Consider the following 26,879-nt stretch of genomic DNA (forward strand, 5'->3'; position numbering starts at 1 on the left):
GATTTTCTCTTGCTTTCATTCATGATCTTCATTTGCACCTTTACAGGTTTCATTTCATTTTTCAATGTTTCTTTATCGATTTCAAAGTGTTTGGTTAATTGCTCATCAACTCATGATTGATTCACCAACCAGATTATCTTTTAATGACACCTTGTGTTGTGCTTTTTGACTGACTGGCTTAACGATTCAACTGTTTAATGTTGATGCTTTTAATGATGCTTTACCATGAAATGGTGTTGATGAAGTTGCAATCTTGTTGATGACAAACATGAGGGTATAAAAGAGAGAATTGAGTGTAAAAACTATATCTTTTGATAACAATTCTTATCGAATAAAGCTTTACTCACATTTTTCTTTCAACCTCATGTTTATCATCATTTCATACCTTTTTTCTCATTCCTTTTTCTCTTCACCATTTTATCCCTCATCATGTGATGTTCATCTTCATGGTGGCATAATCATGTTTTGTCTAGCTTTCATCTCCTTTATTCTTGCAATTCCTTGTCTGTGCATCTTCTCGGAAAGAATGGCCATCATGTTTACGAGCTTTAAATCTCAATCGAGATAAAAACGAAATTCAGTTTTACCAATTTCATACATTTTCCTTTTCAGACAAACTAATCACAGTTACAAATGTTGTATTCAAATGCTTTGAAAATCATTTCATCGAAAGCTTCTCACGATAAACTTCAAATGGTCTGCAAGGTTGACCTGAGAATGTCTGGCAATTGAAATAGAGGTCAAATGAAGCAATAACCTTGAGACCTTGTTATAAAGGTCGATTTCGAAGTGTTTTTTCAAGAAATTATGGAATGTAATTCAAGTAAATCTTGAGTGAAAACGTTTGAATGGAAAAGATTGAAAAGAATCAAAAGAAAGTTCATGATTCAGTATTCACAATTCATTGGTGATAATATTATCAGTGACAATCATTTGATATCTCATGGGAAATTATGTGATTCACACTGAAATTTAACATAATATAACCAACTGTTTATCTACAATTTTTTCCTTTTTTTCTTTTTCTCTTCTCAGAATTTACTCAATTTAGGTGAGTCAAAGTAAAGTGCAAAAAATAGATAAATTTTGTTAAGAATTGTTGAAAGTTGAACTTCGATCTCGAAAAATTTGCAAATTTTGGAAACTAAATATTCACATTTTCAACACAAAACTCGAAATTTTACGCTTTTATCCAAAATTCGAAATGAAAAGTTCAACTGAAACTGAATCCAAACGAAAACAATTGACAATTGGAAAAGAAGTCTTTTTATCAATAAATAATTTCCAAAATTGGAACCAAAGAAGCACTTTACTTTTCATGATGAGCATGGTCAGATTGATTACAAGACAAGAATGTTGCCAGTAAACTGTATTCATTTGGTTCTCATGACAACAATTCAACTGTTTTTTTCCAAAAAAATATTTTCTCTCTTCTATGCTCTAAACTTGACATCTTTAGTCATTTCTCCGACTCTCATTAGAGGTAAAAATTTATTGCATTGTGGTGATAAAAATGTCGACCTTTTGGTTTGCTTTCAATTTGGAAAATCTCGATTCTCTAAATGAGAGTTATCAAAAGTTGAGTGCAGGGAGTGATTGCTATCAATCCCTGTTATATGAAACCAAATTGTTTTTTTTCTCTCACTTTTTTACTTTTTCACTTTGAAACTTGTTTTCAGTTGAAATGGAGGAAACATGATGATGATGAAAAGAAGGTGAAAAATGTGATGAAAAAGCACTTGTAAACATTGTCAATTTGCTGGTTGAATATTAAACAATTACAGTTATTATTGGAATAATGAGAAACTTTTCAATTTTTTATTTCGATTCATTTCGAGAGGAAAAGTTGTTTTGCTTTTCATTTTTTTACTTTACTCTCTACCAGTTCAACAATGGATAACAATTGGGATCAAAAATTTTTCATTATTAACTTAACAACTCAGGTGAAGCAGAAAAATATACTACTCAGAATGATGATTATGATGAGCATCATCATGAGTGAAAATTTGGGATCCAATAAAGTGCAACAAAAGAATGATGAAAAGAGAGAGAAAAAAAAGTTGCTCAATGATGAAAGGAAAAGATAGATAAATTGAAAATAGTTATTTCATGGTTCATGATATAGTGTTGTAACTGTGGTGAGTGATGAAGAGAGAAGAGTGAAAACGGAAAGAACAAGTTTTTCTAAATTATATGTGATATGGAATAGGTAATAATTGAAATTGAATTGTAGTCCAGATGATGGAGGGACGAAGTTGAAGTTTGGAAGAGAAGAGAATGATATGATTAGAAAAAGTGAAAAGGAATCATGGGCATGATGGTGATGATGATTGTGATTGTAAATGAGGAGCAGGAATTTAAAGGGTGAAAATGGATGGATGATGATGCGAACAAGAAGGATTGTTGTGGGAAAAGTTGAAAGAAGAGGCAACCTAATTGGGTGAATATCCGTGGCTGTTGATAGCTTCTTCAACAGTTAATACTCGTTTTGAATTTTGAAATCAAATCGTACAATTTCCTTCTTCACTCGCCTCAATTTTCATCCGCCTCTTTTCCATCCTCTGATTGTTTCAAGTGAAAAATGAGTTTTAGACTTTTTTTCTACTTCACAAAGGATGAACACTTTTTGCTGTTTTGTTGCTCAGTTAACTGATGGAGGAAAGTTTTTTGTTGAGTTTTCATTTTTTTTCTTTCTTTGCCAATTTATCAATTTCCCGTTTTCCAAATTTTCAACCTTTGATTCCAAAAGTCAAATTGACGTTTCTTCATTTTGAATCAAACTGATAATCAAAAGATCTTCTCTTCAAATTTCGGATCTTTGGAAAAACTATGTCAAAGTTCATATGATCGGAAATCTTGTAAATGGGGGTCTATCAGAAAATTTAGATCATTCTGGTTATACTGTTTTTTTAGCTGCTACAGATTTCAAATTCAATACATGAGGTTTCGCAGTTTAGAGATATAGGATTCCAGCCTTCGTTCATGGTCATTTCGCTTTTAGACTTAATCACATTTGAAGGTTATTTTCTGAGAATACGAACTTTTGTAGATTTGTTGATTTGTACTGTCCACAATCTACTGTCTTATGAATTCAATGTCCCGTTCGACAAGATTCAAGTTTACATGCTAAATTATTTATCTGAAAACCAGACAGCTCGTCATGATGATCATTTGATGAGCTCGAGTTTGGATATATCTTGAAATCTAGAAACGTCTACTGCATTTTCACCCTAGACGAATGTCACCATTTGTCGATTCATCTAATGCCAAGCATTTTTTCATTTCACGCCTGTTTGCAGTCATAACTCACGAAGGATTGCTGCTAAAGAGTCCAGATTCAAACCATGAGCTTCTCGCAGATTAACGAACCATAAGCTCGAAGGCTCAAATTCATTCAAGGGCACGCTATCATTTGAAATCTAAATGATAACTGAGGCCATTTTCTGAGAGTGAAAAAATTTTCATGTAGGCATTTAGGGGGCTCAATAACTGAGTGACCTTGAATGACCTTGAGCGTTCGTACAAAACGATAATCAAATGTCAAAATTATGCTCACAAGTTTAGTTTTTCAATTATTTTTAAAATTCATCTTTACATCTTTAGTAGCCAGCTTAGTTTTTTCCAACACGAAAGTCCCCAAAGTTCAAGAAAAGTTTCTTTTTCTTTCTCATGGGTTCTTTTTTCACAAACTACTCTTTTTGTAAAAACTGTGATTCTCCTCATCTCATCAAACTTATTCTTGACCTCTTTATTTCTCCATAATATTTGCATATAAAATATCATCCATGACTGAGTTAAAGAGCAAAAGAGCAAAAATGTTTGCTCTAATAAAACAGAAAAAAACGAAAACTAAACATTTTCAATTCTTTTCCTTTATTCATTTCATTGACACAAGTCCATCTCTAGAGTAACTTTTATTTGGACTGTCCAAAATCAGTACATCAATTGAGTTGCAAGTTGGTTGCACAAATTGGTTGACCTTCAATCTGTTTTTATTTACTTGTTTACCCTTGCCAACTGTGCATATCGAATCTTGTTTTAATCTCTTCTCTTCCATCAACTTTTTCAACTAATTGAACAATTTGTATTTCTTCATGAAACTATTGGACAAAACTGAATCGAAGAGAAGAAAAAAATGTCTAGACGATCGAGAAAATTGACTATCGTGCTGAACAAATTGAAACAAATGGATCAACTTTAATCAATCTGATAAACTTCAATAGTATTTTGCAGTTGTCATTACCATTATTTACTTTTTTCACTGTCTTCTGTTCACTTTTTATCATGTCAAAGTTTTCATCATTCTCATTATCACTTTCATGTAGAGAATTGAAATGATAATGAAAGCAATACTGAGGGAATGGAACACAAGGATAGAGGGAAAATCAATGAGAATTGCGAAAATGTAATAAGGTCTAATTGAAATTGATAGACAAAAGTGGAACAAGAAAACAATTCAATGATTGGAAGGAAAACAGAAGCAAAGACAAATTCAATGAAGTAATGATTATGGGTTTCCTATGTGATTATGATCATCAAAATGAAACTTGATTGGAGTAAATTGATTCCAGTGAAATGACATTCTGAATAAATGAAGGTCAAATTGAATATGAAAATTGTCAACTTTTTGAAAAGTTCAATTTTCTTTCCAAGTAAAGTTCAAGTCTTTTTTCTCAGGTTAAAATGAGCAAATCATGATAAGGTGATAACTTTTTTCTATCTTCTTAAAGAAAACTAAAAAAAATCGAAATTGGTTTCTTTAAATTCTTGGCTTTTCTACAAACCATTTTCTCGACCAATTTGATTGCTTTGCCACATAATTTTGCAAGCTCAACATTGAATTTGTCTCAATTGTATCAATTGCAAGTGTTCTAATAGCATTATTACATGATATTGAGTAAATTTCAGCCTCACTTTTCTTCTACAGATTTGGTTCTCTCTGAATGCAAAGAGGAAAATAAACATTAATTTAAAACCATTTTCTCATTCATCAGAGAGTAAATCTTGCCATTTCTGGACCGAAAGAAGAGGAGAAAAAAAGAGAAATTCTGATTACCCTGCGATCGATAAAAGAAAGTGTCTTATGTTGAATTAGAAAGTAGACAAAGATATGAAAGTGAAAAACAAAGAGTTGACTGAAAAGAGAAAAAACGCAAAAAGTTCTCTGAGTTCGAAATCTGACTTTCTTTTCCTAAGCATGAATTTAATTGTCGACAGAGAATCACAATCAGCTTTGATCCAAAACTGAAGATTTTGACTTTTTTAACCGAAAAATGAAGTCCCCTATGAACATTGAAATTCAAAGATGTGATTTTAAGTCGTCATATTGATACTTCATGTTGCTCTGTTTTCATGATCACTCCAATAGAATGTATTTTGATTTGATAATAAATTTTGAACTCGATTTTTGTTGTACAGTTATCGATTTTCAAGATTTACGATCGATCTAAAGAATTTCAATGATTTTCTATTTTTTCATGTTTTGACTTTTTGCAGACTTAATCCGTGTTTACGCTTCGTTTTTTAAGATTTTTTGATTTTTGATGTTATTAGAATCTGAAAGTTTTAAATAAAGATTTTTTTCTTACTCGACTTTCAATTTTATTGAATAATTTTGGTGAAAGATTTCGATTGAAGCTTGACATCGGCATTAATTGAAACAAATTGCGTTCCTTAATTTTGATTTATTCTTTATTAATTTCTCTTCTTTTCAATAGTTGCTAATGAATAAACTAACCACTGTAAACATGAACACTGTATTGGTTAACAGAATGATAAATGTGTGAAGTTGGTAAAGAATCATCTTTTCTATTCATAAGAATTCTAATGAGAAAAGTGAATAATATCAAGATCATTATATTACTCATTGTTTATCCTCAATGAATACCGTTGATGAAATATTTAAAGTTGAAAAAAAGAGCAAAGAAAAGTGGCGAAAAGACTGGAAAAAAAGTAAAATTGAAAAACAAAGCAACAATAGAATGAGAGAAAAAAAGAAGAAAAAAAATGTAAAATTTGTCTAAAAACGTTTTTTTCTATGGATAATGATGATGAGCATGTTAATGAGAAATGATTTGATGAGCAAGGTGGATGAAAAGAAGAGCAAAAATAACGGTTAAACATTAAGATCCATCAATTTTGATTAAAATCTAATAATCGAGTTCACAAGAGATTCGAGTTTTTTGCTCCTTCCCTTCATCCTCCTTCCCAGTGTTGATCAAAAAAGGTAACATGATAAAGAGAAGAAGAAGAAGAGCAAAAAAAATGAATTAACGGGCAAATGGTTTCAACTACGTGAGCAGAGTTATGCTCTGAAAATTAATTAGATAAGAAAAGTTCTCAACTTATTTGTTAACCATTGAATTTACTATTAAAACCCAGCTGAATAGAGAAAAGGTGTAAAAATGGAGGAAAAATGAAACAAAATGTTAATGGTAACAAGAGAAAAGTTATTCCAAACTAATGAGTTTTTCGGCTGAAACAATGCAACCTTTTTGTATTTCAAATGAAATGATAACCATAATTTGAACGAATAATAAATGGCGATAAATTAGTAAATGGATTTACAATGATAAGGTTAAGGGTTAAACTTGTTGACAAGCAATGCGATTATTCAAAATGTTCATCAGTCAATTTATCGCTATTGAGATGTTTCCAGTTATCATCAACTGCTATCAACTCCCTTGATGTTAATATTTGTTTTAAATCCATTTACCGAGAAATTAGTTGGGAAAAGTTTCTCTTCGTTATTTTTCTTCATCAATTTATTAACATCTCAAAAGTCGTCGGAAGTTGAGTAGAGTTTTGATGGTTTTGCTGTTTTTGGATTTTTTGGGTTTTCGAACTAAATTTTTTCGTTTCTTTTTTCGATTTTATGGTAAATGTAGATTTAGAAGGATATATCGTTCTAATTGGTGGACGAGCGATTCTTCCGTGTAACGTGACAAAGCCTAATAGTGATAGTTCTCTGGTTGCCGTTCTTTGGTATCATGGAGACAACAAGAATCCCATTTATACTTTGGATGCTCGTTCGGGTAAACCAGAGACGATGAAACACTTCGCCAGTGAACACCTCAGGAGTCGAGCCTTTTTCAATTTAACACAACCTCTTTCATATCTTCGCCTTGAACCGATTACTGAACAAGATACTGGGGAATATCGTTGTCGAGTTGACTTTAAACGCGGACGAACAATTAATCAAAATATCTTTCTCAATGTTATCGGTAAGTGAATCGATTAACATCTTGTAAGAGGATATCAAGATCGACCTTTTTCTTTGTTACTTCCAAACTTTCATAATTTGTTCGTTCATGATCTAACCGTTCAGACAAATCAATATCGAGCTTTAACATTTTTGAAATTTCGGCTCATTTTAAGTAGAAAAGGAAATTTTTCGAGAAAAATGAATGTGATTTTGAATAGCATTTTGACTCTTTTTTGGTAGTGAAAAGATCAGAGTTTGGATTTAACCTTTTTGCAGTTCGGGTAGAGATTTGAAATAATCCATCTTTTTCATGGAAATGGTGAAACTGTCAAATCTTTGAAACCGTTTCTTTGTTGCTTTAGGTTAGGTAATCTTGAATGATAACATGAAAATATGATTAACTTATGGCTGTACAATGGATGCTAAGATTGTATTAATAGTGTAATGAATAATGAAAGAGACGCATGTTAATCGGATAAATAAAGTTATTATTCATGTTTAAGTTTAGCATTTCATTTTTGCACACTTTGATTATCATGTTAATTGCTTCACTAATTAGGTTAACTATCAAGTTGCAGACGAAGAAAAAAAGTGACTCCATTTTCATTGGAAAATAAATAATAAATATTACAGACAGGGAATCATGTTATCATTTCTTTGAACATATTCATAATTACAGATGGAAATGCACACACAAAAGCCAAATTAAATTAAAGTAATTAGTTTTGATAACACAATTTCGAGATTCTTTGTTAATCATACAATTCCATTTCACAATCAAATAAGATTTTCAGAAATTTCTTGTTTTAATAATAATCTAATTATATACTCCAAGCCTAAGTGCAAATGAATAATTAAAGAAAAGGCAAAAAATCAAAGTTCGATCCAAGCAAATTCCAACTTGCAATCAACTTCCCCGAACAAAAAACCAACCTCAGATTCATCGACTCGAACAAGTGATCTTCCATTACAGTCAGTAATTTGACATGAACATCGATTCGTTTCGAACGAATCACATAAATGTTAGAACGAAAAAATTGATCGAAAATTTTTCTCATTCTTTTCTATGCTCATTTCGACGTTTACTTGGCTCGTTTCAGTGCCTATTACAAAAGTGATTATCTATGATGATGACAAGAACATCATTAAAGACGTCGCTGGTCCATTCAATGAAGACTCCTGGGTCAACTTGACCTGTCAATCCGATCGAGGTGAGTTCCGAAGTAAAATGCTTTTCCATCTGTTGGATGTGAAAAATCGATTTTTTGTAACTTTTCTTTTTGTCTTTGATTCATTCAGGAAACCCGCCTGCTCGAGTGACTTGGTGGAAAGGAAGTGACCTTATTGATGACAGTTATCATCAAAGTGATAAAGGAAACAGTATTAACGTTTTTACATTTCAAGTTCAACGCAACAATTTAATGTCCATATTCACTTGTAGAGCCTTAAACAACAATATAACCTCACTTATTATGCAAAACGTTGCCATCGACATGAACCGTAAGTAGCTTTAAACATTACCATTTGCTTTTACACAAAAAGTCTTCGAACTCAATGTTCGCATAAATGCTATTTAAGGTCTTTATCAATGATAAAATGTTTTTGTGTTTACATTCAGGCAATTTTTGCTCATCAATCAATATTCACTCAACTAGTGTCACCTTACAGTGCGCTATTTAGGCTTTTTTATTTTCGTTTTTTTCTCGCCCAACTCTAGCTTTTATTAATGCACATCATTTAATTACATTGATTTTCAATTAATTTGATTTATTTAATTACATTTGAGGAACGTTAATACCGAGCAAACGAGTAAAAGTAAACAAATAAATAACAAAGAGACACACATACAGCCGTGAATTGAAAGTTGAATCCACTTTTTAAATCAATTGCGCAGGTAATCAGCTATTGGTTTTATTATCTAAATTAGATATTTTGGCTCAAAATGTATGGGTTAACAGTTTGTAATCAGCAATTGATTAAGTTAATCATAGATATGATAATAAAATGCGCAAATTACTCAAAAAGTGGATTCAACTTTCGATTCATGGCTGTATTGTGATGTCTGTTCATATGCTGATAATAATACAATGATAAGTATTGTAATAATAATTGAATGATGTTTAATGACTGAATGAGCAGCTAAATTACATTCAATTTACCTTGTAAAATGGATGAATCAAGGCTAATGGATTAACGTTTGAAATAAAAGTAATTAGACTTTTCTCTTTTCTCTCTACCTTTTTCACCTTCATTTCATTTATTATATTAACAAGTTTGGTTTCACAGGTAACAAGATAAATTACTTTTTGAACGCAAAAAGTTGATTAATGACATTTTCATTTCCAATTAAACTAATTTCCAACATTTTCTTCGATTGAACCGCAAGTGATATATGAATTTGAATGTAACTTTAATTTTGAAAAAGAGCTCAAAAAATCAAATTCCATAATGAACTGATGATTGTCAATGAACTTGGTGAAAACAAATGAACGTTTTAAAGCAATTAAATGCTTGGATTAGAGCCAAATTGGCCATCAAAACATTCATGTTGAGCATTAATTTTCTCGGTAATCATTGCTCTTTTAGTTAATTGCAATCATTAAACAGATTATTGATTAACCCGAAATTGCTTTAAACTGTTGGAGAATAAAGTTTTCGACAAATTGATAAACATTGTTTGAACATTGTAATTGAGTCCATGCATTGTGTTCATCTTATTCAACCCAAACCAACCTAATGATTAACATTATTGCATTATTACGATTATTAGTTTATTATGGTTTTGAACGATTGGCTGATCACAGATATGAAATGTTCATGCTAATTAAAGCTCATTTCCTTCATCAGAAGGTCCATTAAGAATGTAATATCGAATGCAAATTGTGTTCATTATTAAAGCCAATTTCATGTCAATGGTTGAAGTTAATTAGTTTTACTTTGAATTCAATCCTAAAGCCGAAGCGATTTTCAAAGCTAACACTTTGCTTACGATTCACAGATTTAGAAAATGATTTACTTGGAATCGAAGTTTTCTGCAGATTTTCTAATAAGGAATAAGGAATAGGAAATTCGGGAAACTTTTATTCGATGGCAAAGGACAAGGTTCGATTGGTTTGAAAATTTGTTGCAAATATTCATTTCTTTTCAATATTATCACAACTTTTCTTCACAGCCCAGTGGAAAAATAAAAGGAAAAAATGTCAACCTCAATATACCGAAGAATTCGATGGTTTACTTTTCGGTTTTCATCAATTGATTGAATCAGTTTGGCAGAAATTTGATAATTCGCATTATTGAAGGAAATTTTTCTCATTCCAAGTTGCATTCTAATTCGACTTCTCACACTTTGTACATTCAGCATTTCATGTGAAAATTTTCATTTCAAATGCATGAATAAACAGTTTGAGGAATTTTCAGCTTCCAAAATGCGAAAGAAAGAATGATAGTTTGGATGAAAATTGCTCGATTATTGAAACTTTTGAACTTGCTTTTTATTCATTCCAAGAGTCCTAGGTTGAATCGCTTTTTTCATGATAAATTAAGTTAGCTTTTCATTTGAAAAGTTGATGAAAGATCGAAGTTGATTATCATTGAAACTTTTGTAGTTAACTTTTCCATTCATTATTTTCTCAATTTTTCTTGCCTAATTAATGTTGATGCAACTCATCAAGTCACTAATTTTATGCACTCTTAACGATCTGATTCATAGTGAACCTTTGAGTAAAACTTGAGCATAATTTGAACGAAAACATTTCTTAATCAAATTAGCACACAAAACATATTGTTGTACTGCAGAGAGGAAAGTTGATGAAAAACTCTGATCAACATTTTGAGCAACTCTGTTTTGTCCACCTTTTCCCAGAGTCCCATGCTCATAATCAAGTCTTCATGTCACAAATGGTTAATCCTAATTTTCCTTCTTTCCTCTTTCGTTCTCTTCTTTTCTCATCGAATGTTTCATTACAAGATCAGAATTCCCATCGGTCTCATGATCATTTTTCGTCATTGTCGTTGAGGTTAATCGATGCCAGGACAGAGTGAAAAAAATACTTGAAAATGACAGAAAAGGTAAAGAGAAAAGAAAGAGATAAAAAAAGGAAAAAGTAAAAGACCCAAAAGTTGACCCTCTTTGATGACTTGTTATAAATAGTTGAAGACCACAAATGCAAGTCTATTAAGGTGACCTTATTGGGTAAACCCAAGTAAGGAAACTGATAACATGCGCTCAAAGATAACAGTCATCATCATTCAAGAATCGCTTCATGTTCAGTTCACAATTTAACCAAAGTTTCAACTTGTTTTCGATCCATTTTCATTCTCACACTTTTCACCTTCATTTCCCTGCTTTTACGCTCATGTAACAATTAAACTCTCGAGAGGCTTGCAAAAAGAGAGCAACAAAGAAAAGGCAAAAAAAACTTATTCCTTTTCCTTCCCTGTCCATCCATTTGTGTCCATTCCTCACTCCCTCGTCTCTGGAATAAAACTTTAATTCCATGACCTCAGGTCAATCGAGTGACTTAATTAGTGATGAACGTTTCCATTCTTTGATCCTTTTCGTTAACACAAAAAGCAAACGCTTAAAAAAAGCCAAACTCATGATTAGTTGAGAGACTCGAGATAATCAGCAAATCACCAAGGAAACTTGTTCTCAAAACTTTTCTTTCTTTTTCACCTTTTCACTATATTAGGTAATTTCATTTATCTTCATGAATTTACTTTTGAAATTACTTGTAACTCGAGTTGCCCTTGCTAACGTAAAATACGTGACGGTTGATGGGTGAAAAGGTGAACTCGAAAGAAAAAGAAAAATAAATGAAACTCTTTTTTTCAACCATTCATCAGTGATATCCCGGTGAGCTTGTAATTTAGAGTCAAAGAGGTGAAATGAAAAGGGACAAAATATTGTCAAAGGTTGACTGGGAAAAGGGTTTCATCGAAGAGAGTTAATTGTAACAGTTGTTTTCCTCTTTACTTTTATCGAAAGGTAACTTGTTAATGATCCTTTTTTTTGCTTGGAAAACAATTTTGACCATTAAATTGTGAGCTGAAAACATGGAATCAGAGGATTGAAAACATGAGACCAAATCATGGTCATCATCATCATCATTTATAAGTGAAACACACACACTTAAGTAAAGATTTAGACAAAATTACCAACTAATGATGAACCAATTCAAATTGATTGACCCATTCTTGTTGCAAGAATCGAGTAAAAGGAAAAAGAAGACCAAATATCACTTTTTACACTCCAATATTGGGCCACTTCTGGTCATCAGCATTATCATTATCATGATAACATTGTACAACACTTTCAAGATGATTTACATGTACTCAACACAACCATTTGCTTCAATCATCTTCAATGTTCCCATGTAACATTACCACTTGACGAGAGATTCATTAATAACAGAATTGCTAAAAAATCGAATAAATCTCAATAGATTTTCTTTGAATGTTGATTTTTTTTCTCTATTACAATATTTTCCTTCCAAGATAAGTTTCATTCAAACTAATTTTGTCGAGATCTTGAGCAGAAAGTTTACCATAAAATTGAGTTTAATTTATTGCTCGACATTTAAATGCATTTGATGAATCAATAAAGTTGCATTTGTTCATTCAAAACACTTTGTTCAAGACAAATATTCATTTGCAAAAAAGCAAAAAATGAATGCAAATAATTATAAATTATGATTAAACTCGCAATGTTTATTCTGTAGTCGAAACTCTCAAGTTCCAAGTTTGGTATCAAAAATAATTTACCATTTCACTCGATTCATCTTTTCATTTTCTGTTCACTCAAGGTTGGCTAAAAATAGAAGTGATTTCAATGCTTTTCTTTGACAGTTGAGCTCCGACTTCAACTTCGATCATTCAACTTTTATGCAAAACTCTTTTGAAATTCATTTGTTATTCTCAGTGAATCTCTTGGAGTTTCCCTTACTTCCAATGAAACATTTACTAATAACTTTGAAATAATTAAAATCGTTTCTTCTTTGATGACCATTTCGACAATCAATTGATGCAAAAGTTCGTTCGTTAAATGATGTGAGTTACATTTGTTCATTGATTAACTGTCTACTTTGTTCATGATAACTCATCATTAACACACTTGAAAGCACTTTGAATCATTTTTTTCAGTCCAATGTTTAACAATTTTCCATGACATTGAAACAAATTGAAGACAACAAATTAGCCACTTGACATTACATTTTTTATAACTCATCATGTTGAACGAATGAATATTAATAGAAGAGCAAAAAATATGTCATTTCATTGAGACAATAAAGTTCAACAGTGCAAATCATGAGGTTTGAAACAAGCCAATAAAAGTTCATCTCTTGAAATGTTTCAACTTTTCCCTTCTTCTGTTGAACCTTTATTTCAATATTGGAAAAATGTTGATCAAAATGCAATTACTTTTCATGGCAAAGTTGCTCATTACTCTTGATTCAGTAGAAGTTTAAGTTGATTAGTTGCCGATTGAAAAGCAACTAAATAATGGTCGAAAGATGATGAGAGCGTAAACAATTTGTCTGTCTTGTTTGGCAAATGTTAATCAAATAACAAACTGTAAAACTAATGATGGACTGGTTTGGCTTTGATGGATGCGTTGATGAGTAAAGTAAATACATCTTGACTGACCAATAAATGGTATAAAAATGGACCAAGAAAAATATCATTTTGTATCAAATTCATTTTCAGTTATCACAAGTTTTTCGCTATTTACACAGTTAGGAGAGAGAGAGAGAGAGAGAGAGAGACAAGCCAAGAATCTAATTTCACATCATCTTGAACCCATTCAACTGAACAAAATCTCATCTCAAGGAATCTTAATTGCATCTTGAAATCATATGATAAAGCGAACTGATCATTTCATCTAGACAAGAATCATTATGAGAACTGGAAAGCTACGAAGAAATTGGAAAGAAGCAGAAAAAGCAAAAGTTGAAGAAAATCGAAAAAATGAACAAAATCCAAGCAAAGTTTCGCCAAAATTTAATCACTTTTTTCGAATCAAAGAGAGAAGATCGAAAAAATGTGCAAAATTTCATCAGCAGAATGAACCAGAATTTTCGATTAACGGCATTTTTCGTTGGCAACTCTTGATACCAAAGTCAAGTAACTTTGGCAAAATAACATTAAGAAAATGATGAAAATAGATAAACAAAAATATCTTTTTACAAGCATGATTGCATGTTCCCCTACATGAGAATTTCAATTGAAATTTTCTTTCTCTCTTCAATACTTTCAAATAACTTGGAATATTCTTATTCATAAAAGGCTAAATTGGTTTCAATCTTTTTCCATTTGAAACTCGTTCGCCCTTCTTTTTCCTTCTAATTTAACTTATTATTGCCATTAATATCATCCTTTGAATGCTCTTTTGTGTTGTTATCTTTAATGAAAAAAACAACTTCGAAATACAAAAATCTCGATTCCTTAAATGTTTCAATTGGTTCAATATGGAAACATTGATAATAGTTCAATGAAATGGAACAAAAGTTTTCTTCTTCTTCTTCCAAGAGAAGCAAAAAAGTTCTGTTAATAGCATCATGAAAGAGAAAAATAATTGCATGATGTTTACACTTATATTGATAATAATATTATTATCATCTAATCGATAATAATAATGGTAACCTTTTTTGATTACCTTTATTAACCCACACAACGACGTAACTTGATTATGTCGAGTGATAATAAATTCATGGAAAATGAAGAAAAACTGAAATGAATGTTGACAAATAAGAAATTGAGTTTTGCTTTTTTTCTCGAGCACAAAAAAAAGTTCTTTCAAAGATTCATTTTCTCATTGTTTAACCATTCCTGTTCAGGTGTAAAATGACGACTATTATTAATCTTCACTTTGCTATTAATAGTTTATCAAGTTTGTGGAAAAAACGTTTTCCTTTTTGATTTCGATTTTAATTAGGTTTATTCAGAAAGTGTTTCAATACATTTGATATTCATTTGTGAAAAGCAATCTTTTTGGTTATAAAATTTTCTGAAGAAGGAAGAATTTTTGATGAAAATTTTGTTTTCCTTTGAATCTTTTCTTGCAGTCAAACCTCGTGAAATAAAGTTGATCAATGCACCTTCAGTTATGCTTACTGGAACTCAATATGAACTGATTTGCCAATCAATTGGTTCCCGTCCTTCTGCTAAGATTAATTGGTTCAAAGATGGTCAACTATTAACTGGTTTGGGTGAATCAACCTCAGAAGATGGTTCAGTAACTACAGCCTATTTAACCTTCGTGCCTTCAGTAGACGATAACGGAAAAAAGCTGACCTGTTCAGCTGTAAATGATAAATTTCCAGATTTTTTTCTTGAAGAATCTCTAATTCTCAAAGTTAATTGTAAGTCAATTTTCAATGCCATTTGCTTTTCAAAAGTTCTGAAAGGTTCAAAGTTTTTTGCAACTTTTCCATCGATCAATCGACTCGTCAAGTGATGAACTCTACTTGCAAAGGCGAATTTGTGGAGAAACTTTATCGAAAATATTGCAATTCTCACTTTCAGAATCTTTTGCAGAACATTCATGTTTCTGACTTTGATGTTTTTTGAATAGAATGAGAATAATCTGGATTTTAATCAATTTTGCATTATTTTCTTCAACTTCATTCTCTTTGCTTTACCACCGCACTTTGCATTCAGTTGTACCCATTCTATCTCTTGCCTTGGGCTCAAGCATCCAGAATAAGGATATCATGGAAGGAAGTGATGTTTACTTTGAATGCAATATTCAGGTAATAAAGCTTTAACCAAACTTGATTCTCTTTTCATCAATGGAATCATGAATATGTAGAGAAATTTCAATTGTAATAATCTCTTTATGTGAACAAATCTTCTCTCGACTCTTAGTCCAGTCCGCCTGTCAACGATATTGGCTGGTTTTATAATGAAAAGAAGCTTGAAAGTGATAACAAACAACGAATCTCTGTCAATAATAGTTCACTTCTTATTCGTAATGTTGGTAAAGTTCATTCCGGTAAATATCAGTGTTGGGCTTCCAATGATATTGGCAAAGGATCGAGCGATACTGTCCATTTGGATGTTAAATGTAAGTTCAACTTTTGACTTGAAATTTATCAATCGGTTCACTTTGTTTTACAATTGAATGTTGACTAATTCATGTTTAATGTTTGCTTCAATAACCATTAAACTAATTTAACACTAACCTTGATTTGGTTCAATCTATTGTTAAATCAGTTGAGTGATTTAAAATTCAATTCAATTCACTTTCATCATTCGTCTTGTTCACCTTTTCTTTCATCTATTGGTCAAAATTTATTTTCATCCTTTTCCAATTACCAAGTTGAATAAAATTACCTGGAAAATCAGAAGAAGAGAGAGAAAGAGATTGAAATAAGAATCTGGATTCCACTTGAATAAGCCAAATCAACTATTAAATCAGTCACTTTATGCTTGTCCCAAACAAAATCAGCATAACATGTATTTAACATGAATTCAATCTGTTAATTACAATTGATCCAAATTGAACAAGTTGAGATTGAATGAAAAGTTTATCATTGCAATCGAACTTTCTTTTTAATTAATTTGTTCCATTTCGTTTCAGATATTCCTGTATGCAAATCAGGGCAGCGAATTCATTATGGTGTGGCTAAACATGAAATGGCTGTGATAGTCTGTGAGGTCGATGCTGATCCAAGTGAAGTTACTTTCCAATGGACCTTCAACTCTACACTTTCCCATGTTTACACCGATGCCAACCTCAATCTATACAATAGTGTTGTTGCTTCCAACAAAAGTGAAGGCGATGAGGAGATTAAGTACACTGTTGATGGACTGAAAAGCATAGCAACTTATACACCAAAGCGGCCAATTGATTATGGAGTTCTTTACTGTAGTGCTTCCAACCGGGTCGGTAAACAAACTGAACCTTGCCTTTACTTTGTCATTCCAGCCGGTAAGTCGATCGAAATGATTTCAAAAGACATTTCCAAGATCAATAGCAGTCATAGTTCGTACATTTCCGCTAAAACAACTGCAAATAATGCATCTGAATGAACAATAAGTATCAAAAATCATTCATTTTTCATTTGCAAAGCACTTGCAACACGAAATAACTTTCATTAACAACCAATCATTGCTAATTTAAAGCAAAGTTTATGATCAATGTAGTTGGATTTCGTTTGTTTAATAATATGTTGCGATGTTGACCAAAAAGTTTTCCTGTGCATTCAACATTCGACCAAAGATCAAGTTTGACTCTTTAGGCAAACTGAGAAGCTTAAATGGACTGTGGTGCAAAATGTACAGTCGACTTATCTTGCCGTTCTTATTAAGTCAACTTTAACTAAACTAAATGTTTTGTGTTATTCATTCATGGCATTAGTTGCAAGTTTTGCAATGAACGTAAAGTGTTTGCCCAACAAAAAGCTAACTATTCTCTTCATTTCTGTCTACTATTAATGAACAGAACAGTATTGACCGAAGTTTTAGACATAGTTTTGATGAACAGGATTTCGATTCATCAGCTTTAAGTATCTAAGTTCAAAGAAACGTTCAAATAGCTTGCAAGCAAAACACTGAAATAGTTAATAAAATCTCTCAAAACAAGAAAAAGAGAGAAATTCTGACCTCGTAACTTGTGATGCAAATGAATGAAATATATTGAAACATAAAACATGCAAATTGTCCAGATAGAGCAGGGATTTGAGGAGAGAGAGAAAAAATTGAATAAAAAGTTGAATGAGAAAAGGAAAAAACTGAATCTTTCGACTGAAAATTTGGCAAGTGAAACAAATTTTATCAGATCAAATTGAGCCTTTTAGCATAAAGATATTTTATACCTTTTCGTCTAAACAAATGTATTCATTGCAAATTTTGTCAACATTTCATTTTGATTCGCATTAAATTTCATTGTTATTATCTTGATGAAAATTAAACAAACACAAGGTTCGAGTAATAATTATGATAATTTGTTTCTTTTTAAACCATTTTTTCCCTTTCTCCTCTTCATAATCATTCCATCATCATCATCACAATCATCATGTTTAATGCAATTGTTTTTATTAGTCTTTTTGTTGCATTGAAAATTGTTGGTTTTCGCTTTGAAAAGCCTAACAATGAACAGCTAACAACCAATTGGTACATCCATTAGCATCTTGACCATTCTTTTAATTCCTTCAAAATGAACTCTAAATTATCCAACCATGAATTTCATTCTGCTTTTCATTCTTCCCTCACTCATTTGCTCTTCATTCCTATTCATGGTCAACTGGATTACACTAAATTCTGACCTGAATCAAATTATCAACTTTTATCCTTATTTGTCAGCCAATCTCAATCATCTTTCCCTCATTCCCTTCATGAAAACCAAGTTTAGTGAAAACAAGTTATCCAAGTTGAAGGGAAGGAGAAGAAAAAAGTGGAAAAAATCAAATTCTATTCAAAGTTAATCAAAATTGTTGATACAAGTTCAACATTTTCCATTAAATCGCTAAAGCAATTCAAATATTCAAAAGAAGATGAAAAATTCCATTCAACCTTTTCTCCTTTAATCTGTAAAGTTTCGCTCTAATCTATTAATGGGATTAACAGATTTACAGGGAACCATTTCTGCTCTTCCCTTTGACCAAACAATTGGCAAAGGTTAACCCATTGCCGTTGCTCCTCTCTTCATCCTAATCGATAAGTTTCCAACTTATTTACTCCCATCTGACTAACCCTTTATTTACCATCATAAACATCTTTAGCATCATCTTGCAACTTCCAATCCAACTTTTCTATCTCATTTCATTTCTTCTTTTTTTTCGCTTCTCATCTTCTCTCCATTTACTTCGTTCAACTTGCACTTGCACAGATTTCCATCGATCAATATCTTTCTTCTTTCACCAAATCCTTTTGATTATGCCGATGATAATGATTCTATTTTTCCCTCTTCTATCCATTTTAATCATGATCTTTTCAACAATTTTTCAAACATTCACTGGCAAAAGCTAAACAGAAAATGAAACAAAAAAAAGTTGAAATCAATATCATCAATGATTAACTAAACTTATAAGAGCGAAAAAATAATAATAACTGGCCTCATTAATCGATACTTGATCATCATTATCATCACTGTTACCATCATTTCCTTGTAAACCATTTCTCACTCCCAGTTGCACTCCCAGATAGTGTGATGTGATACAATTTATAATTCAAGTTGATTCTTTTGTGCAAGGCAAAGTTTAACAGTTTTTTTGCTCTTCTTCTTCTTTAAAACTCGAGACTGAGAGGGAAAAGAGAGGCTGAAAAAAATTTGATTGTTCAACAAAGAGACAAGATGAAAATAAAGATTAGGATGAGAGGAATGATGTTGATAATGATGATGAGAATGAAAAGAATGGAAGAAAATGAAATGAGAAATAAAAAGAGAAGAAAAACGATCGCAACTTTGCCTGTCAAGTTTAACTAATGAGTGTTATCAGTAAATAAACTGTATATCAAGTGCATTTTGTGTGTTGATCGGGTTAAACTTCAAGCTCATTGGAAGGACAAATAAAATCAATTATTGAAGTTGGTTGTACCAAGAAAATGAAGACATTTGGATTGTGAAAAAAAGTTGTTATTAAACAAGAGAAGCAAGAAAAAAACCTGAAAAAAGAGAGAAAGTGCGGAAAAAAGAGTTGAGAAAAAAAAACGAAAATATTGTATTCCAAAGAACATTATTGACTGGAAATGATGAAGATGAACATGTCAAGAAGGAAAAGTGAATTATTGCAAGAAAGTAAAGGGTAACAATTTGATTGTCAGTGTGACAATTTTTTCTCTTCTCATTTTGGTTAAGAAAAGGTTGCAATTTTTGTAAAGAGTTGAAGTTTCTTCATCAGTCGAGTTTGCAAATTTTGATGGAGAAAAGTTTTCGTTTGCTTTTCATGTTTAATATTTCAAAAGGCGAGTAAACAGTTTTTTTTCTTCTGTTCATCAAAGAACATGAATGGAGCAAAATTTTCATTCCTCAAATGGATTCATGGATTGATTAGATGAAGGGATATAATTGAATTAAAATGAATTACCAACAATAGCCGTGAGCGCAACAAGAATCGTTTTCAAACTTTTCGTTGAAATATCTGTAAAATTCGTTGATCGTTTTTTCCCTGTTGACCAACTTTTTGTTTTTCGTTCTTGTTTCCAGCTTCTTTTCAGGACAAGAATTTAAGATTAGTTTACTGATGAACAAGTTTGGATGAAAGAAACCGCAAGAAAGAGGGAAAACAATGAACTTAAATTCATTAGTTGATTAAGTTGAAAAGATTGTTTAAATTCATTAGTTGAAGTTTCAAGTTGAAATCTTTTGTCTTCATCATCAACTGGCATCATGTTGTTTGTTCATTTCTTTTTTTCCCTCGTCTCGCCATCTTCTAATTTGTTAATAAACACAATTTTGTTTCTTAAACAAAACTTATTCATCGTTTACATGATTTGAGTTCAACAATTGAGTTAATCTTGCTTTCCACTCTTTCTCTCTTCTCTTTCATTTTCCTTTTATATCCATTACTATAAGTGGAGTATTAATCTTATGCTCAAGAATTCAAGATGAATTGGTGCAATTTAATCTGGTCAATTGTGTCAAGAGTTGGTTCCAAGAGTTTTAGTTACTTTCTTATTTTTCTAGTTTATTCTCAAATTTTAAGGTCAACATTTATTTTACAAATTTCATTTGCAAATTCACTTCATTTTATGAAATGAAATTTTTCATGGGAAGAGTTTCAGTCAATTTTCGCATTTTCTGTGTCAGATGGATCGTCAGTTTGGTAAGCACTTTGAGCATACAGTTTATCAGTTTTCCGGAGAAAAGGGCAAAGGGAATGCAAGAGGCAATCAAAAGTGTATTAAAAATGAGTCCGAATCTCATTTCATTTACATTTTTTGTTTCAAGACAATACTTCAACCATTTAGTTTAGGAAGTTTATGAAATTTAATTCAAAATTTTTTAGTCAACTTGAAATTCGATATCGAGTTTTATTCAGCAAATAAGCTGTTTAACTAGAGATATACAGTAAAATAATATGATTTGTTTACAGTTTGAATTAAAATTACATTTGATTAGACGAACTAAAGAGAAACGAAAATCTGATAAACACTGAAAATTGAGAAATATTTTGTGTCAAAAGTGTATTATTCACAAAACAATAGTAATTTGCTTGTTTGAAATAGAAAAGAAAACGAAGGTAAAAGAACAAAAAAAGGAGAAAAAAATGTTGATACAAATATTGGAACAACATGATGAATGGTGAAATGAAGTTACACTTTTGTCTTCCAAGTTTAAGCTGAATCACCAACTAGTTTGTAACAATCAACTTACACTTATTGTACCATAGAAATGCATGTGAACAGAAACCGTATAATAATGATTTGAATTATTGTGCAAAGAAAAGAAACTAAACAAAATGAAATTGAGCAAAATTCATTCTCTCACAGCTTCATCATGAAACGAAATCAAATAGAACACAATTCTATCCTCAATGAAGATAAAAAAGAAGATGAAGAAGATCGAAGACGAAAATTTCCAAATCTAACCTTTTCTCTCTCAAAATAATACAAAGTCCAATCAAATGATCTATTCAAAGAATGAAAAGGTAAAATGAAATCTCAATCCTTTGAAGTCATGAGATGAGAGAAGTGGTTCATAATATCAACGAATCTAATGGTTTGACGAAAATCGCTTGACTCTAATTCAATCAAACTGAACTGTTCCTTTCACCAAACATTTTACAATTAATCTATTTTTCGTTTTTTTTCAATTTTTCATCTTTCGATATCTTGGGTTTGACCATTGAAAGCCAATTAGATTGAACCTTTCAAGACGATTCGAAGTGAAACAGACAATCCTTTCATTAGAAAGGAAATTTTCATGAGATTCTGTGAACATTGTTAGACAACAGTTGAGCAAACCTTTAAACATCAGTCTAATCATTTTTACGCCTTGAAAATTTCTGGCAACATTTCTTGAACCTTTAGGAGAAAAGATGAAAAAAATGAGGAAAAAATTGCAGAATAAGTTGCAGCTAATTTCAAATTTTATCTCATCTTTTTTTTCTCTCTTCATGGAGTAGAGAGCGAAAAAAGCGCAAAATTGATGATAAACTCAATCAATCGATAAATCAATTTAGAGAAAAGAAAAATTCAACAAATTCATTGTTATCTTTAAACACAATTTTCTATTTTTTACGCTACTTTTATTCTCGTTTAAAGGGACACACTTCGCAGGTTGGTGCAAATCAAACTTTAAAACTACAATAAATGGATGATAGAAATGAGGATAAAAGTGAACATTCTGCTCATTCTGATTCAATATCATGGCGTTTCATGTCTTGTAATAATAAACCAGAAAGTTATGAGTACAAATAAGCCTTTTGTTGGTTGATCCAATTGGAAGAGAAAAGAAGAAGAAAAATGTAATGGTTTCTTCGTAAATCTGTTGTTCTTGTTGCTGGTTTCAATTTTTCAATGGACTTAAGCCTTAATCCAAGGCCGTAAATTGAACCAATATCAGGTTGTATTAGAAGAAAATGTTTCCTCTTCTCATCACAAGCATCTTCAACATCCGATTCACCTTTTCAAGTTAATCGTTTCTGTCGTTTGCTTTCAATAAAATATTGAACTTTTTTAAAGTTGATTCCAAAAGAGATTCACCATCAACTGATTAACCAATTTGTGGGTTCAAATGTTGATTTACCAGAAAAATTCATCTTCTCATCGTTGCTCACCTCTCCAAGATTTGTATTGAAAACAATGCTATCATTTTTATCCAAACAAAAGTCATGTTTAACATTCGATTCATCATTTTTCTGTTTTCTCATCATTTTCATTTCGATTCTGAGTTTTTTCTTCTTTATTATCTTTGCTCATCTTGTTCGTCTTGCCTTCTCTCCATTTCAACAGATAAATCGTCTAATGATATTCAAATGAGAAGGAAAAGCATACAATATCAAATTTGGGTGAAAATTGAATTCCATTTTTTGTTTTATTTTCACTTTTCTTGTTCTCTCTTTTTATACTTTCAAATGGTTAATACAAATGTAAATAAATCATCAGTAGATTGAGAATTGTTTGAATGTAAAAGAAGTAAAGAAGAAGAAGAAAAGGTTAAATTGAATTGATGAACAAGAAAAATGGAAGCAAAATGAAGAGTAAATGGTGAAAATTTTGACAATACTAATGATCTTTAATGGACAATAAATCATTGAGCAATTATGTTTACCAACCAATTTACAAATTTTTATTAAAATTTCAATCCTTCAACATTATCTATTAACTAGATATTAACATGCATTGATAGTGATTGAAAATGAATATCATGAATGCTAATGAAATCTATTTAAGTGAAGATTGAGTGAAAAAATTGGATTTACAGGGAAAAGTCTAGACTTGCACAAAATGATGAGTTGCTGCAACTCTTCAGATTCTGGTTTAGAAAGATTTCAATATCGATATTCCAAAGACGAAATCGAAGCAATTTTAAAAGTTTCATCTCAGTCTTTAGATTACAGCTAATAGAATATAAAATAAATAATCGAACATTTGAATTCAAAAATGAAAAACAGAAAGAGTTGTTCCTGAAACTCATCAATTTCATCAGATAAATACATTTCTACTATTATATTGATCCTTCCAACATGGAGTTTACTTTTGATAAAAAGAAGAAAATCTTTTCAATTTCATCAAATCAAACCAATTAAACGAGAAACATCCAATATTGCAGTTAATAGCCATGCAATGTTCAGTGGGCCGGCAATGAATGAGCACTAGAATTCAATTAATATTTTTCGTTTTTTAATGAAAAAAATTTCAACTTTGAAATTTTACTCCAAGCACTGGACATCTAACAGTCTAAAGCTGGTGTAACATTAGACGATCATTTTTGATGAAAAGAGACGAAAGTCATTTGTAATTTGAATTTCACATCGATCTCAACCCAAAGCTAACCATTAAAATGACCTGAAAATATCAAATCACTAATCGAATTCAAAATTCTTTCAAAAGTGATTAAAAATTCATTATTCAAGCAAATTGAGTTTAAAGCCAAACAAAAGTCCGCAAAATGTTCAAAAATATGCAAATAGATTCAATCAACTTCAACTTTTCATCAAACAGAATCCAAAAAGAGAGCAATCTTTTTCTCTCCAATCAATTTGAAAAAGATGATCAAATTAAAGGCTTTCCAGAAGATCATGAGCACACATGAAAGCATTTTATCAACAAAATTTGAAGCAATTTCGTCAGCCTTTTTTGTTGCCTTTTTTCATTAACATCTTGTCATCTTTACACTTATAACAGAGAAATAAATTTCTTTTAGATTGGCAAGGAATGGGCAAGGAAAGAAGAGCTATTGTAACCATCATGGGAATCGAGATATAATTTCGCTGAGTCCAAGCCTTTTTACTTGATCATCTTCTCTCGAAACCTTCTCTCAACATGTTCCATCATTGGTATCATCAGAAAATCTAGTGGTTTATCATCATCCTCTTCATCATTTTGTTCACCATTCTGTTCATCATCTTGTTCATCTCCACCCTCAATCTCTTATTACCCTCAACTGACCATTATAAGGTCTTTAAATTTGCTAATAGTTACATTAACTATTTAATCTTTCAGCCTTTTACTTTTTCCCTTCAACTTGAAAGATAATATTATTTACTAAACAAGTTTACCTCAAGTCAAGTAAAAATGATGGCGAACAATGTTTTAACATGAAAAATAACAAGTTGACTTTAATGAAGCTCAAACCTTGTATCAACTCATGTCAAGGAATCTTGCAGGTTAATTTCAAGATAACAAGGTGAAAACTAACCCTTGTTATCATCCATATTGACTATTACATTTAATTATATTTTCAGTTGCTTCTGCCTTCAATTTTTATTTACTTCATCATCAACTTTTTTCTTCCTTATCAACTTTCAATGTTGCTGTTGTTTGAGTAAACAATTGAAGCCAATTGCTTTAATCATCATTTTCAAGTTCACTTTTGGCCTTTTCATTTTTACCTGTTTACATCTTTTCTTTACTCCATCTCAATCTTCATCATCAACTTGATTATGATGATGATAATATTGATGATTAAAGATGATGAAATGGACTAAACTTTTCATGCTCTTTTCTTTACCAAAACTTTTTTCCATTTTTTTCTTCTTCCTTCTTCTTCTTCTTGATATTTTTGCTTTACACATCGTTGATTCATCTCCTTTTTGTTCACTTGATTAATTTCAATGCACAGTATTATTATATTGACATTACAATTGATTTACTAATGATTATAATGAGATAATCAGATAAATGGGAAAGAATAAGAGAGGAAAGAGAATAACAAATGTTTACTTTTCACTCTACTTTGAACGTTGACAAACATCTTATCGTCACTTCTTTCCTCACCAGAAGTAAAACTCTAGATTTCAACAAAGACAAAATATTATTTTGTCAATCTCAATTAATCTGATAACTTTGACCCTGCATTGTACAGGTTAATCTCATCTGATGGATCACCTTCAAGTTGCTCTATAAAGGGAATCGATGGGAAATTGTGATACTTTCATGGTGACTTGCAAGGTTTAACTGCAACAGCAAGTTATACTGGACGTTTCTCTACCTGTTTGTGGCCATAACTCACGAGCGGTTCATACGGCAGATCTCATATCCAAATTTGAAGGTCATATTCTGAGAATGTAAACTTTTCCAGTTTGTTTGATGCTTGTAAAAAATTCATTACTCATTTTGGCCAAAGGATATGAGTATTTCCAAGCCGTTCAGTTAACCAATTGGTTGGGGAAAAAATCGCCTCTTTACAACGGATTAAGTTTTTGATATGTAACAAACATCAACCAACTTACAAAGTTTCAGAGCTCACATTTAGAGGTCAAATAACATAGTGACCTTTAATGGCTTTGGGGTTCTTCAATCTGCAGAAACTTATGATTCAAATTTGAGATCTGTTCAACCATTCGTGAGTTATGGTGACAAACAGGTTGAAAAATAAAAAACGCCCAGTTTAATGGATGTGAATGATGGATATTTTGCAGTGACAAAAGAGATCAAAAATTTTGAATGGCCTCTAAATGTCCAGGTGTGAAATAACCTTGAATAACCTCACGATATAGTAAAGGAATATTTTTAAAATTCGATAAAAAAATTAAGTGCGGTCAGTCTCAAATTCTAGTGATAGCCAAAAATAGGCATTAGCTGAAATGGACCGTACACTAACGACTAACTTTACTAACGACACTCGAAAATCAGAGCATGTATCTAATAATTTTTCATTCTCTGCAGTAATAAGCACGAGAAAAAATCGCATCAGTTACACTTTTCCTTGCAAATGATGAATGAGCCTTAAAGACGCTATTGGAACCCAATCAGAAATTTCTTAAAGTAACAATGTTAAACGAGCAAAACTTTCGATATGAGAACATTTGAGATATGAGAGTTTTGATGAAACTGCGTAACTTTGTATTTAAGAAAGATGTCAACTCTTAAGCTTGCAGAATTTCAAATTTCAACTTTCAACTCTTTCTGAGTCTATCTACCGAACCAACATGAATTTACTGCAAGGATAAACCAGAGAGACCACAGAGAGAACTGTATTTTTAGAGAAATCAATATCGACATTATTATCGTTATTCCAACGAAACTTTAATTATTGCATTAATGGACTTTGATTTGGTATAAAAAT

At 31.3% G+C, this 26,879-nt stretch overlaps 1 protein-coding gene across 1 annotated transcript in view; it reads left to right on the forward strand.

Moving 5' to 3' along the window:
- The window catches only part of LOC107361136 (titin-like), a 68,502-nt gene that overhangs the window by 34,554 nt on the left and 7,069 nt on the right, over window positions 1-26,879 (forward strand). The window contains exons 2-8 of the mRNA XM_015927885.3: window positions 6,888-7,223; window positions 8,305-8,415; window positions 8,504-8,704; window positions 15,268-15,564; window positions 15,863-15,954; window positions 16,070-16,268; window positions 16,785-17,135. Of these exons, the coding sequence (XP_015783371.2) occupies window positions 6,888-7,223; window positions 8,305-8,415; window positions 8,504-8,704; window positions 15,268-15,564; window positions 15,863-15,954; window positions 16,070-16,268; window positions 16,785-17,135 (1,587 nt within the window). The remainder of the gene's footprint in view (window positions 1-6,887; window positions 7,224-8,304; window positions 8,416-8,503; window positions 8,705-15,267; window positions 15,565-15,862; window positions 15,955-16,069; window positions 16,269-16,784; window positions 17,136-26,879) is intronic.

This window comes from Tetranychus urticae, chromosome 1, assembly GCF_039701765.1.
Source record: "Tetranychus urticae isolate SD_2017Ah chromosome 1, NJAU_TeUrti_SD_1.0, whole genome shotgun sequence".
Taxonomy (NCBI): Eukaryota; Metazoa; Arthropoda; class Arachnida; order Trombidiformes; family Tetranychidae; genus Tetranychus; species Tetranychus urticae.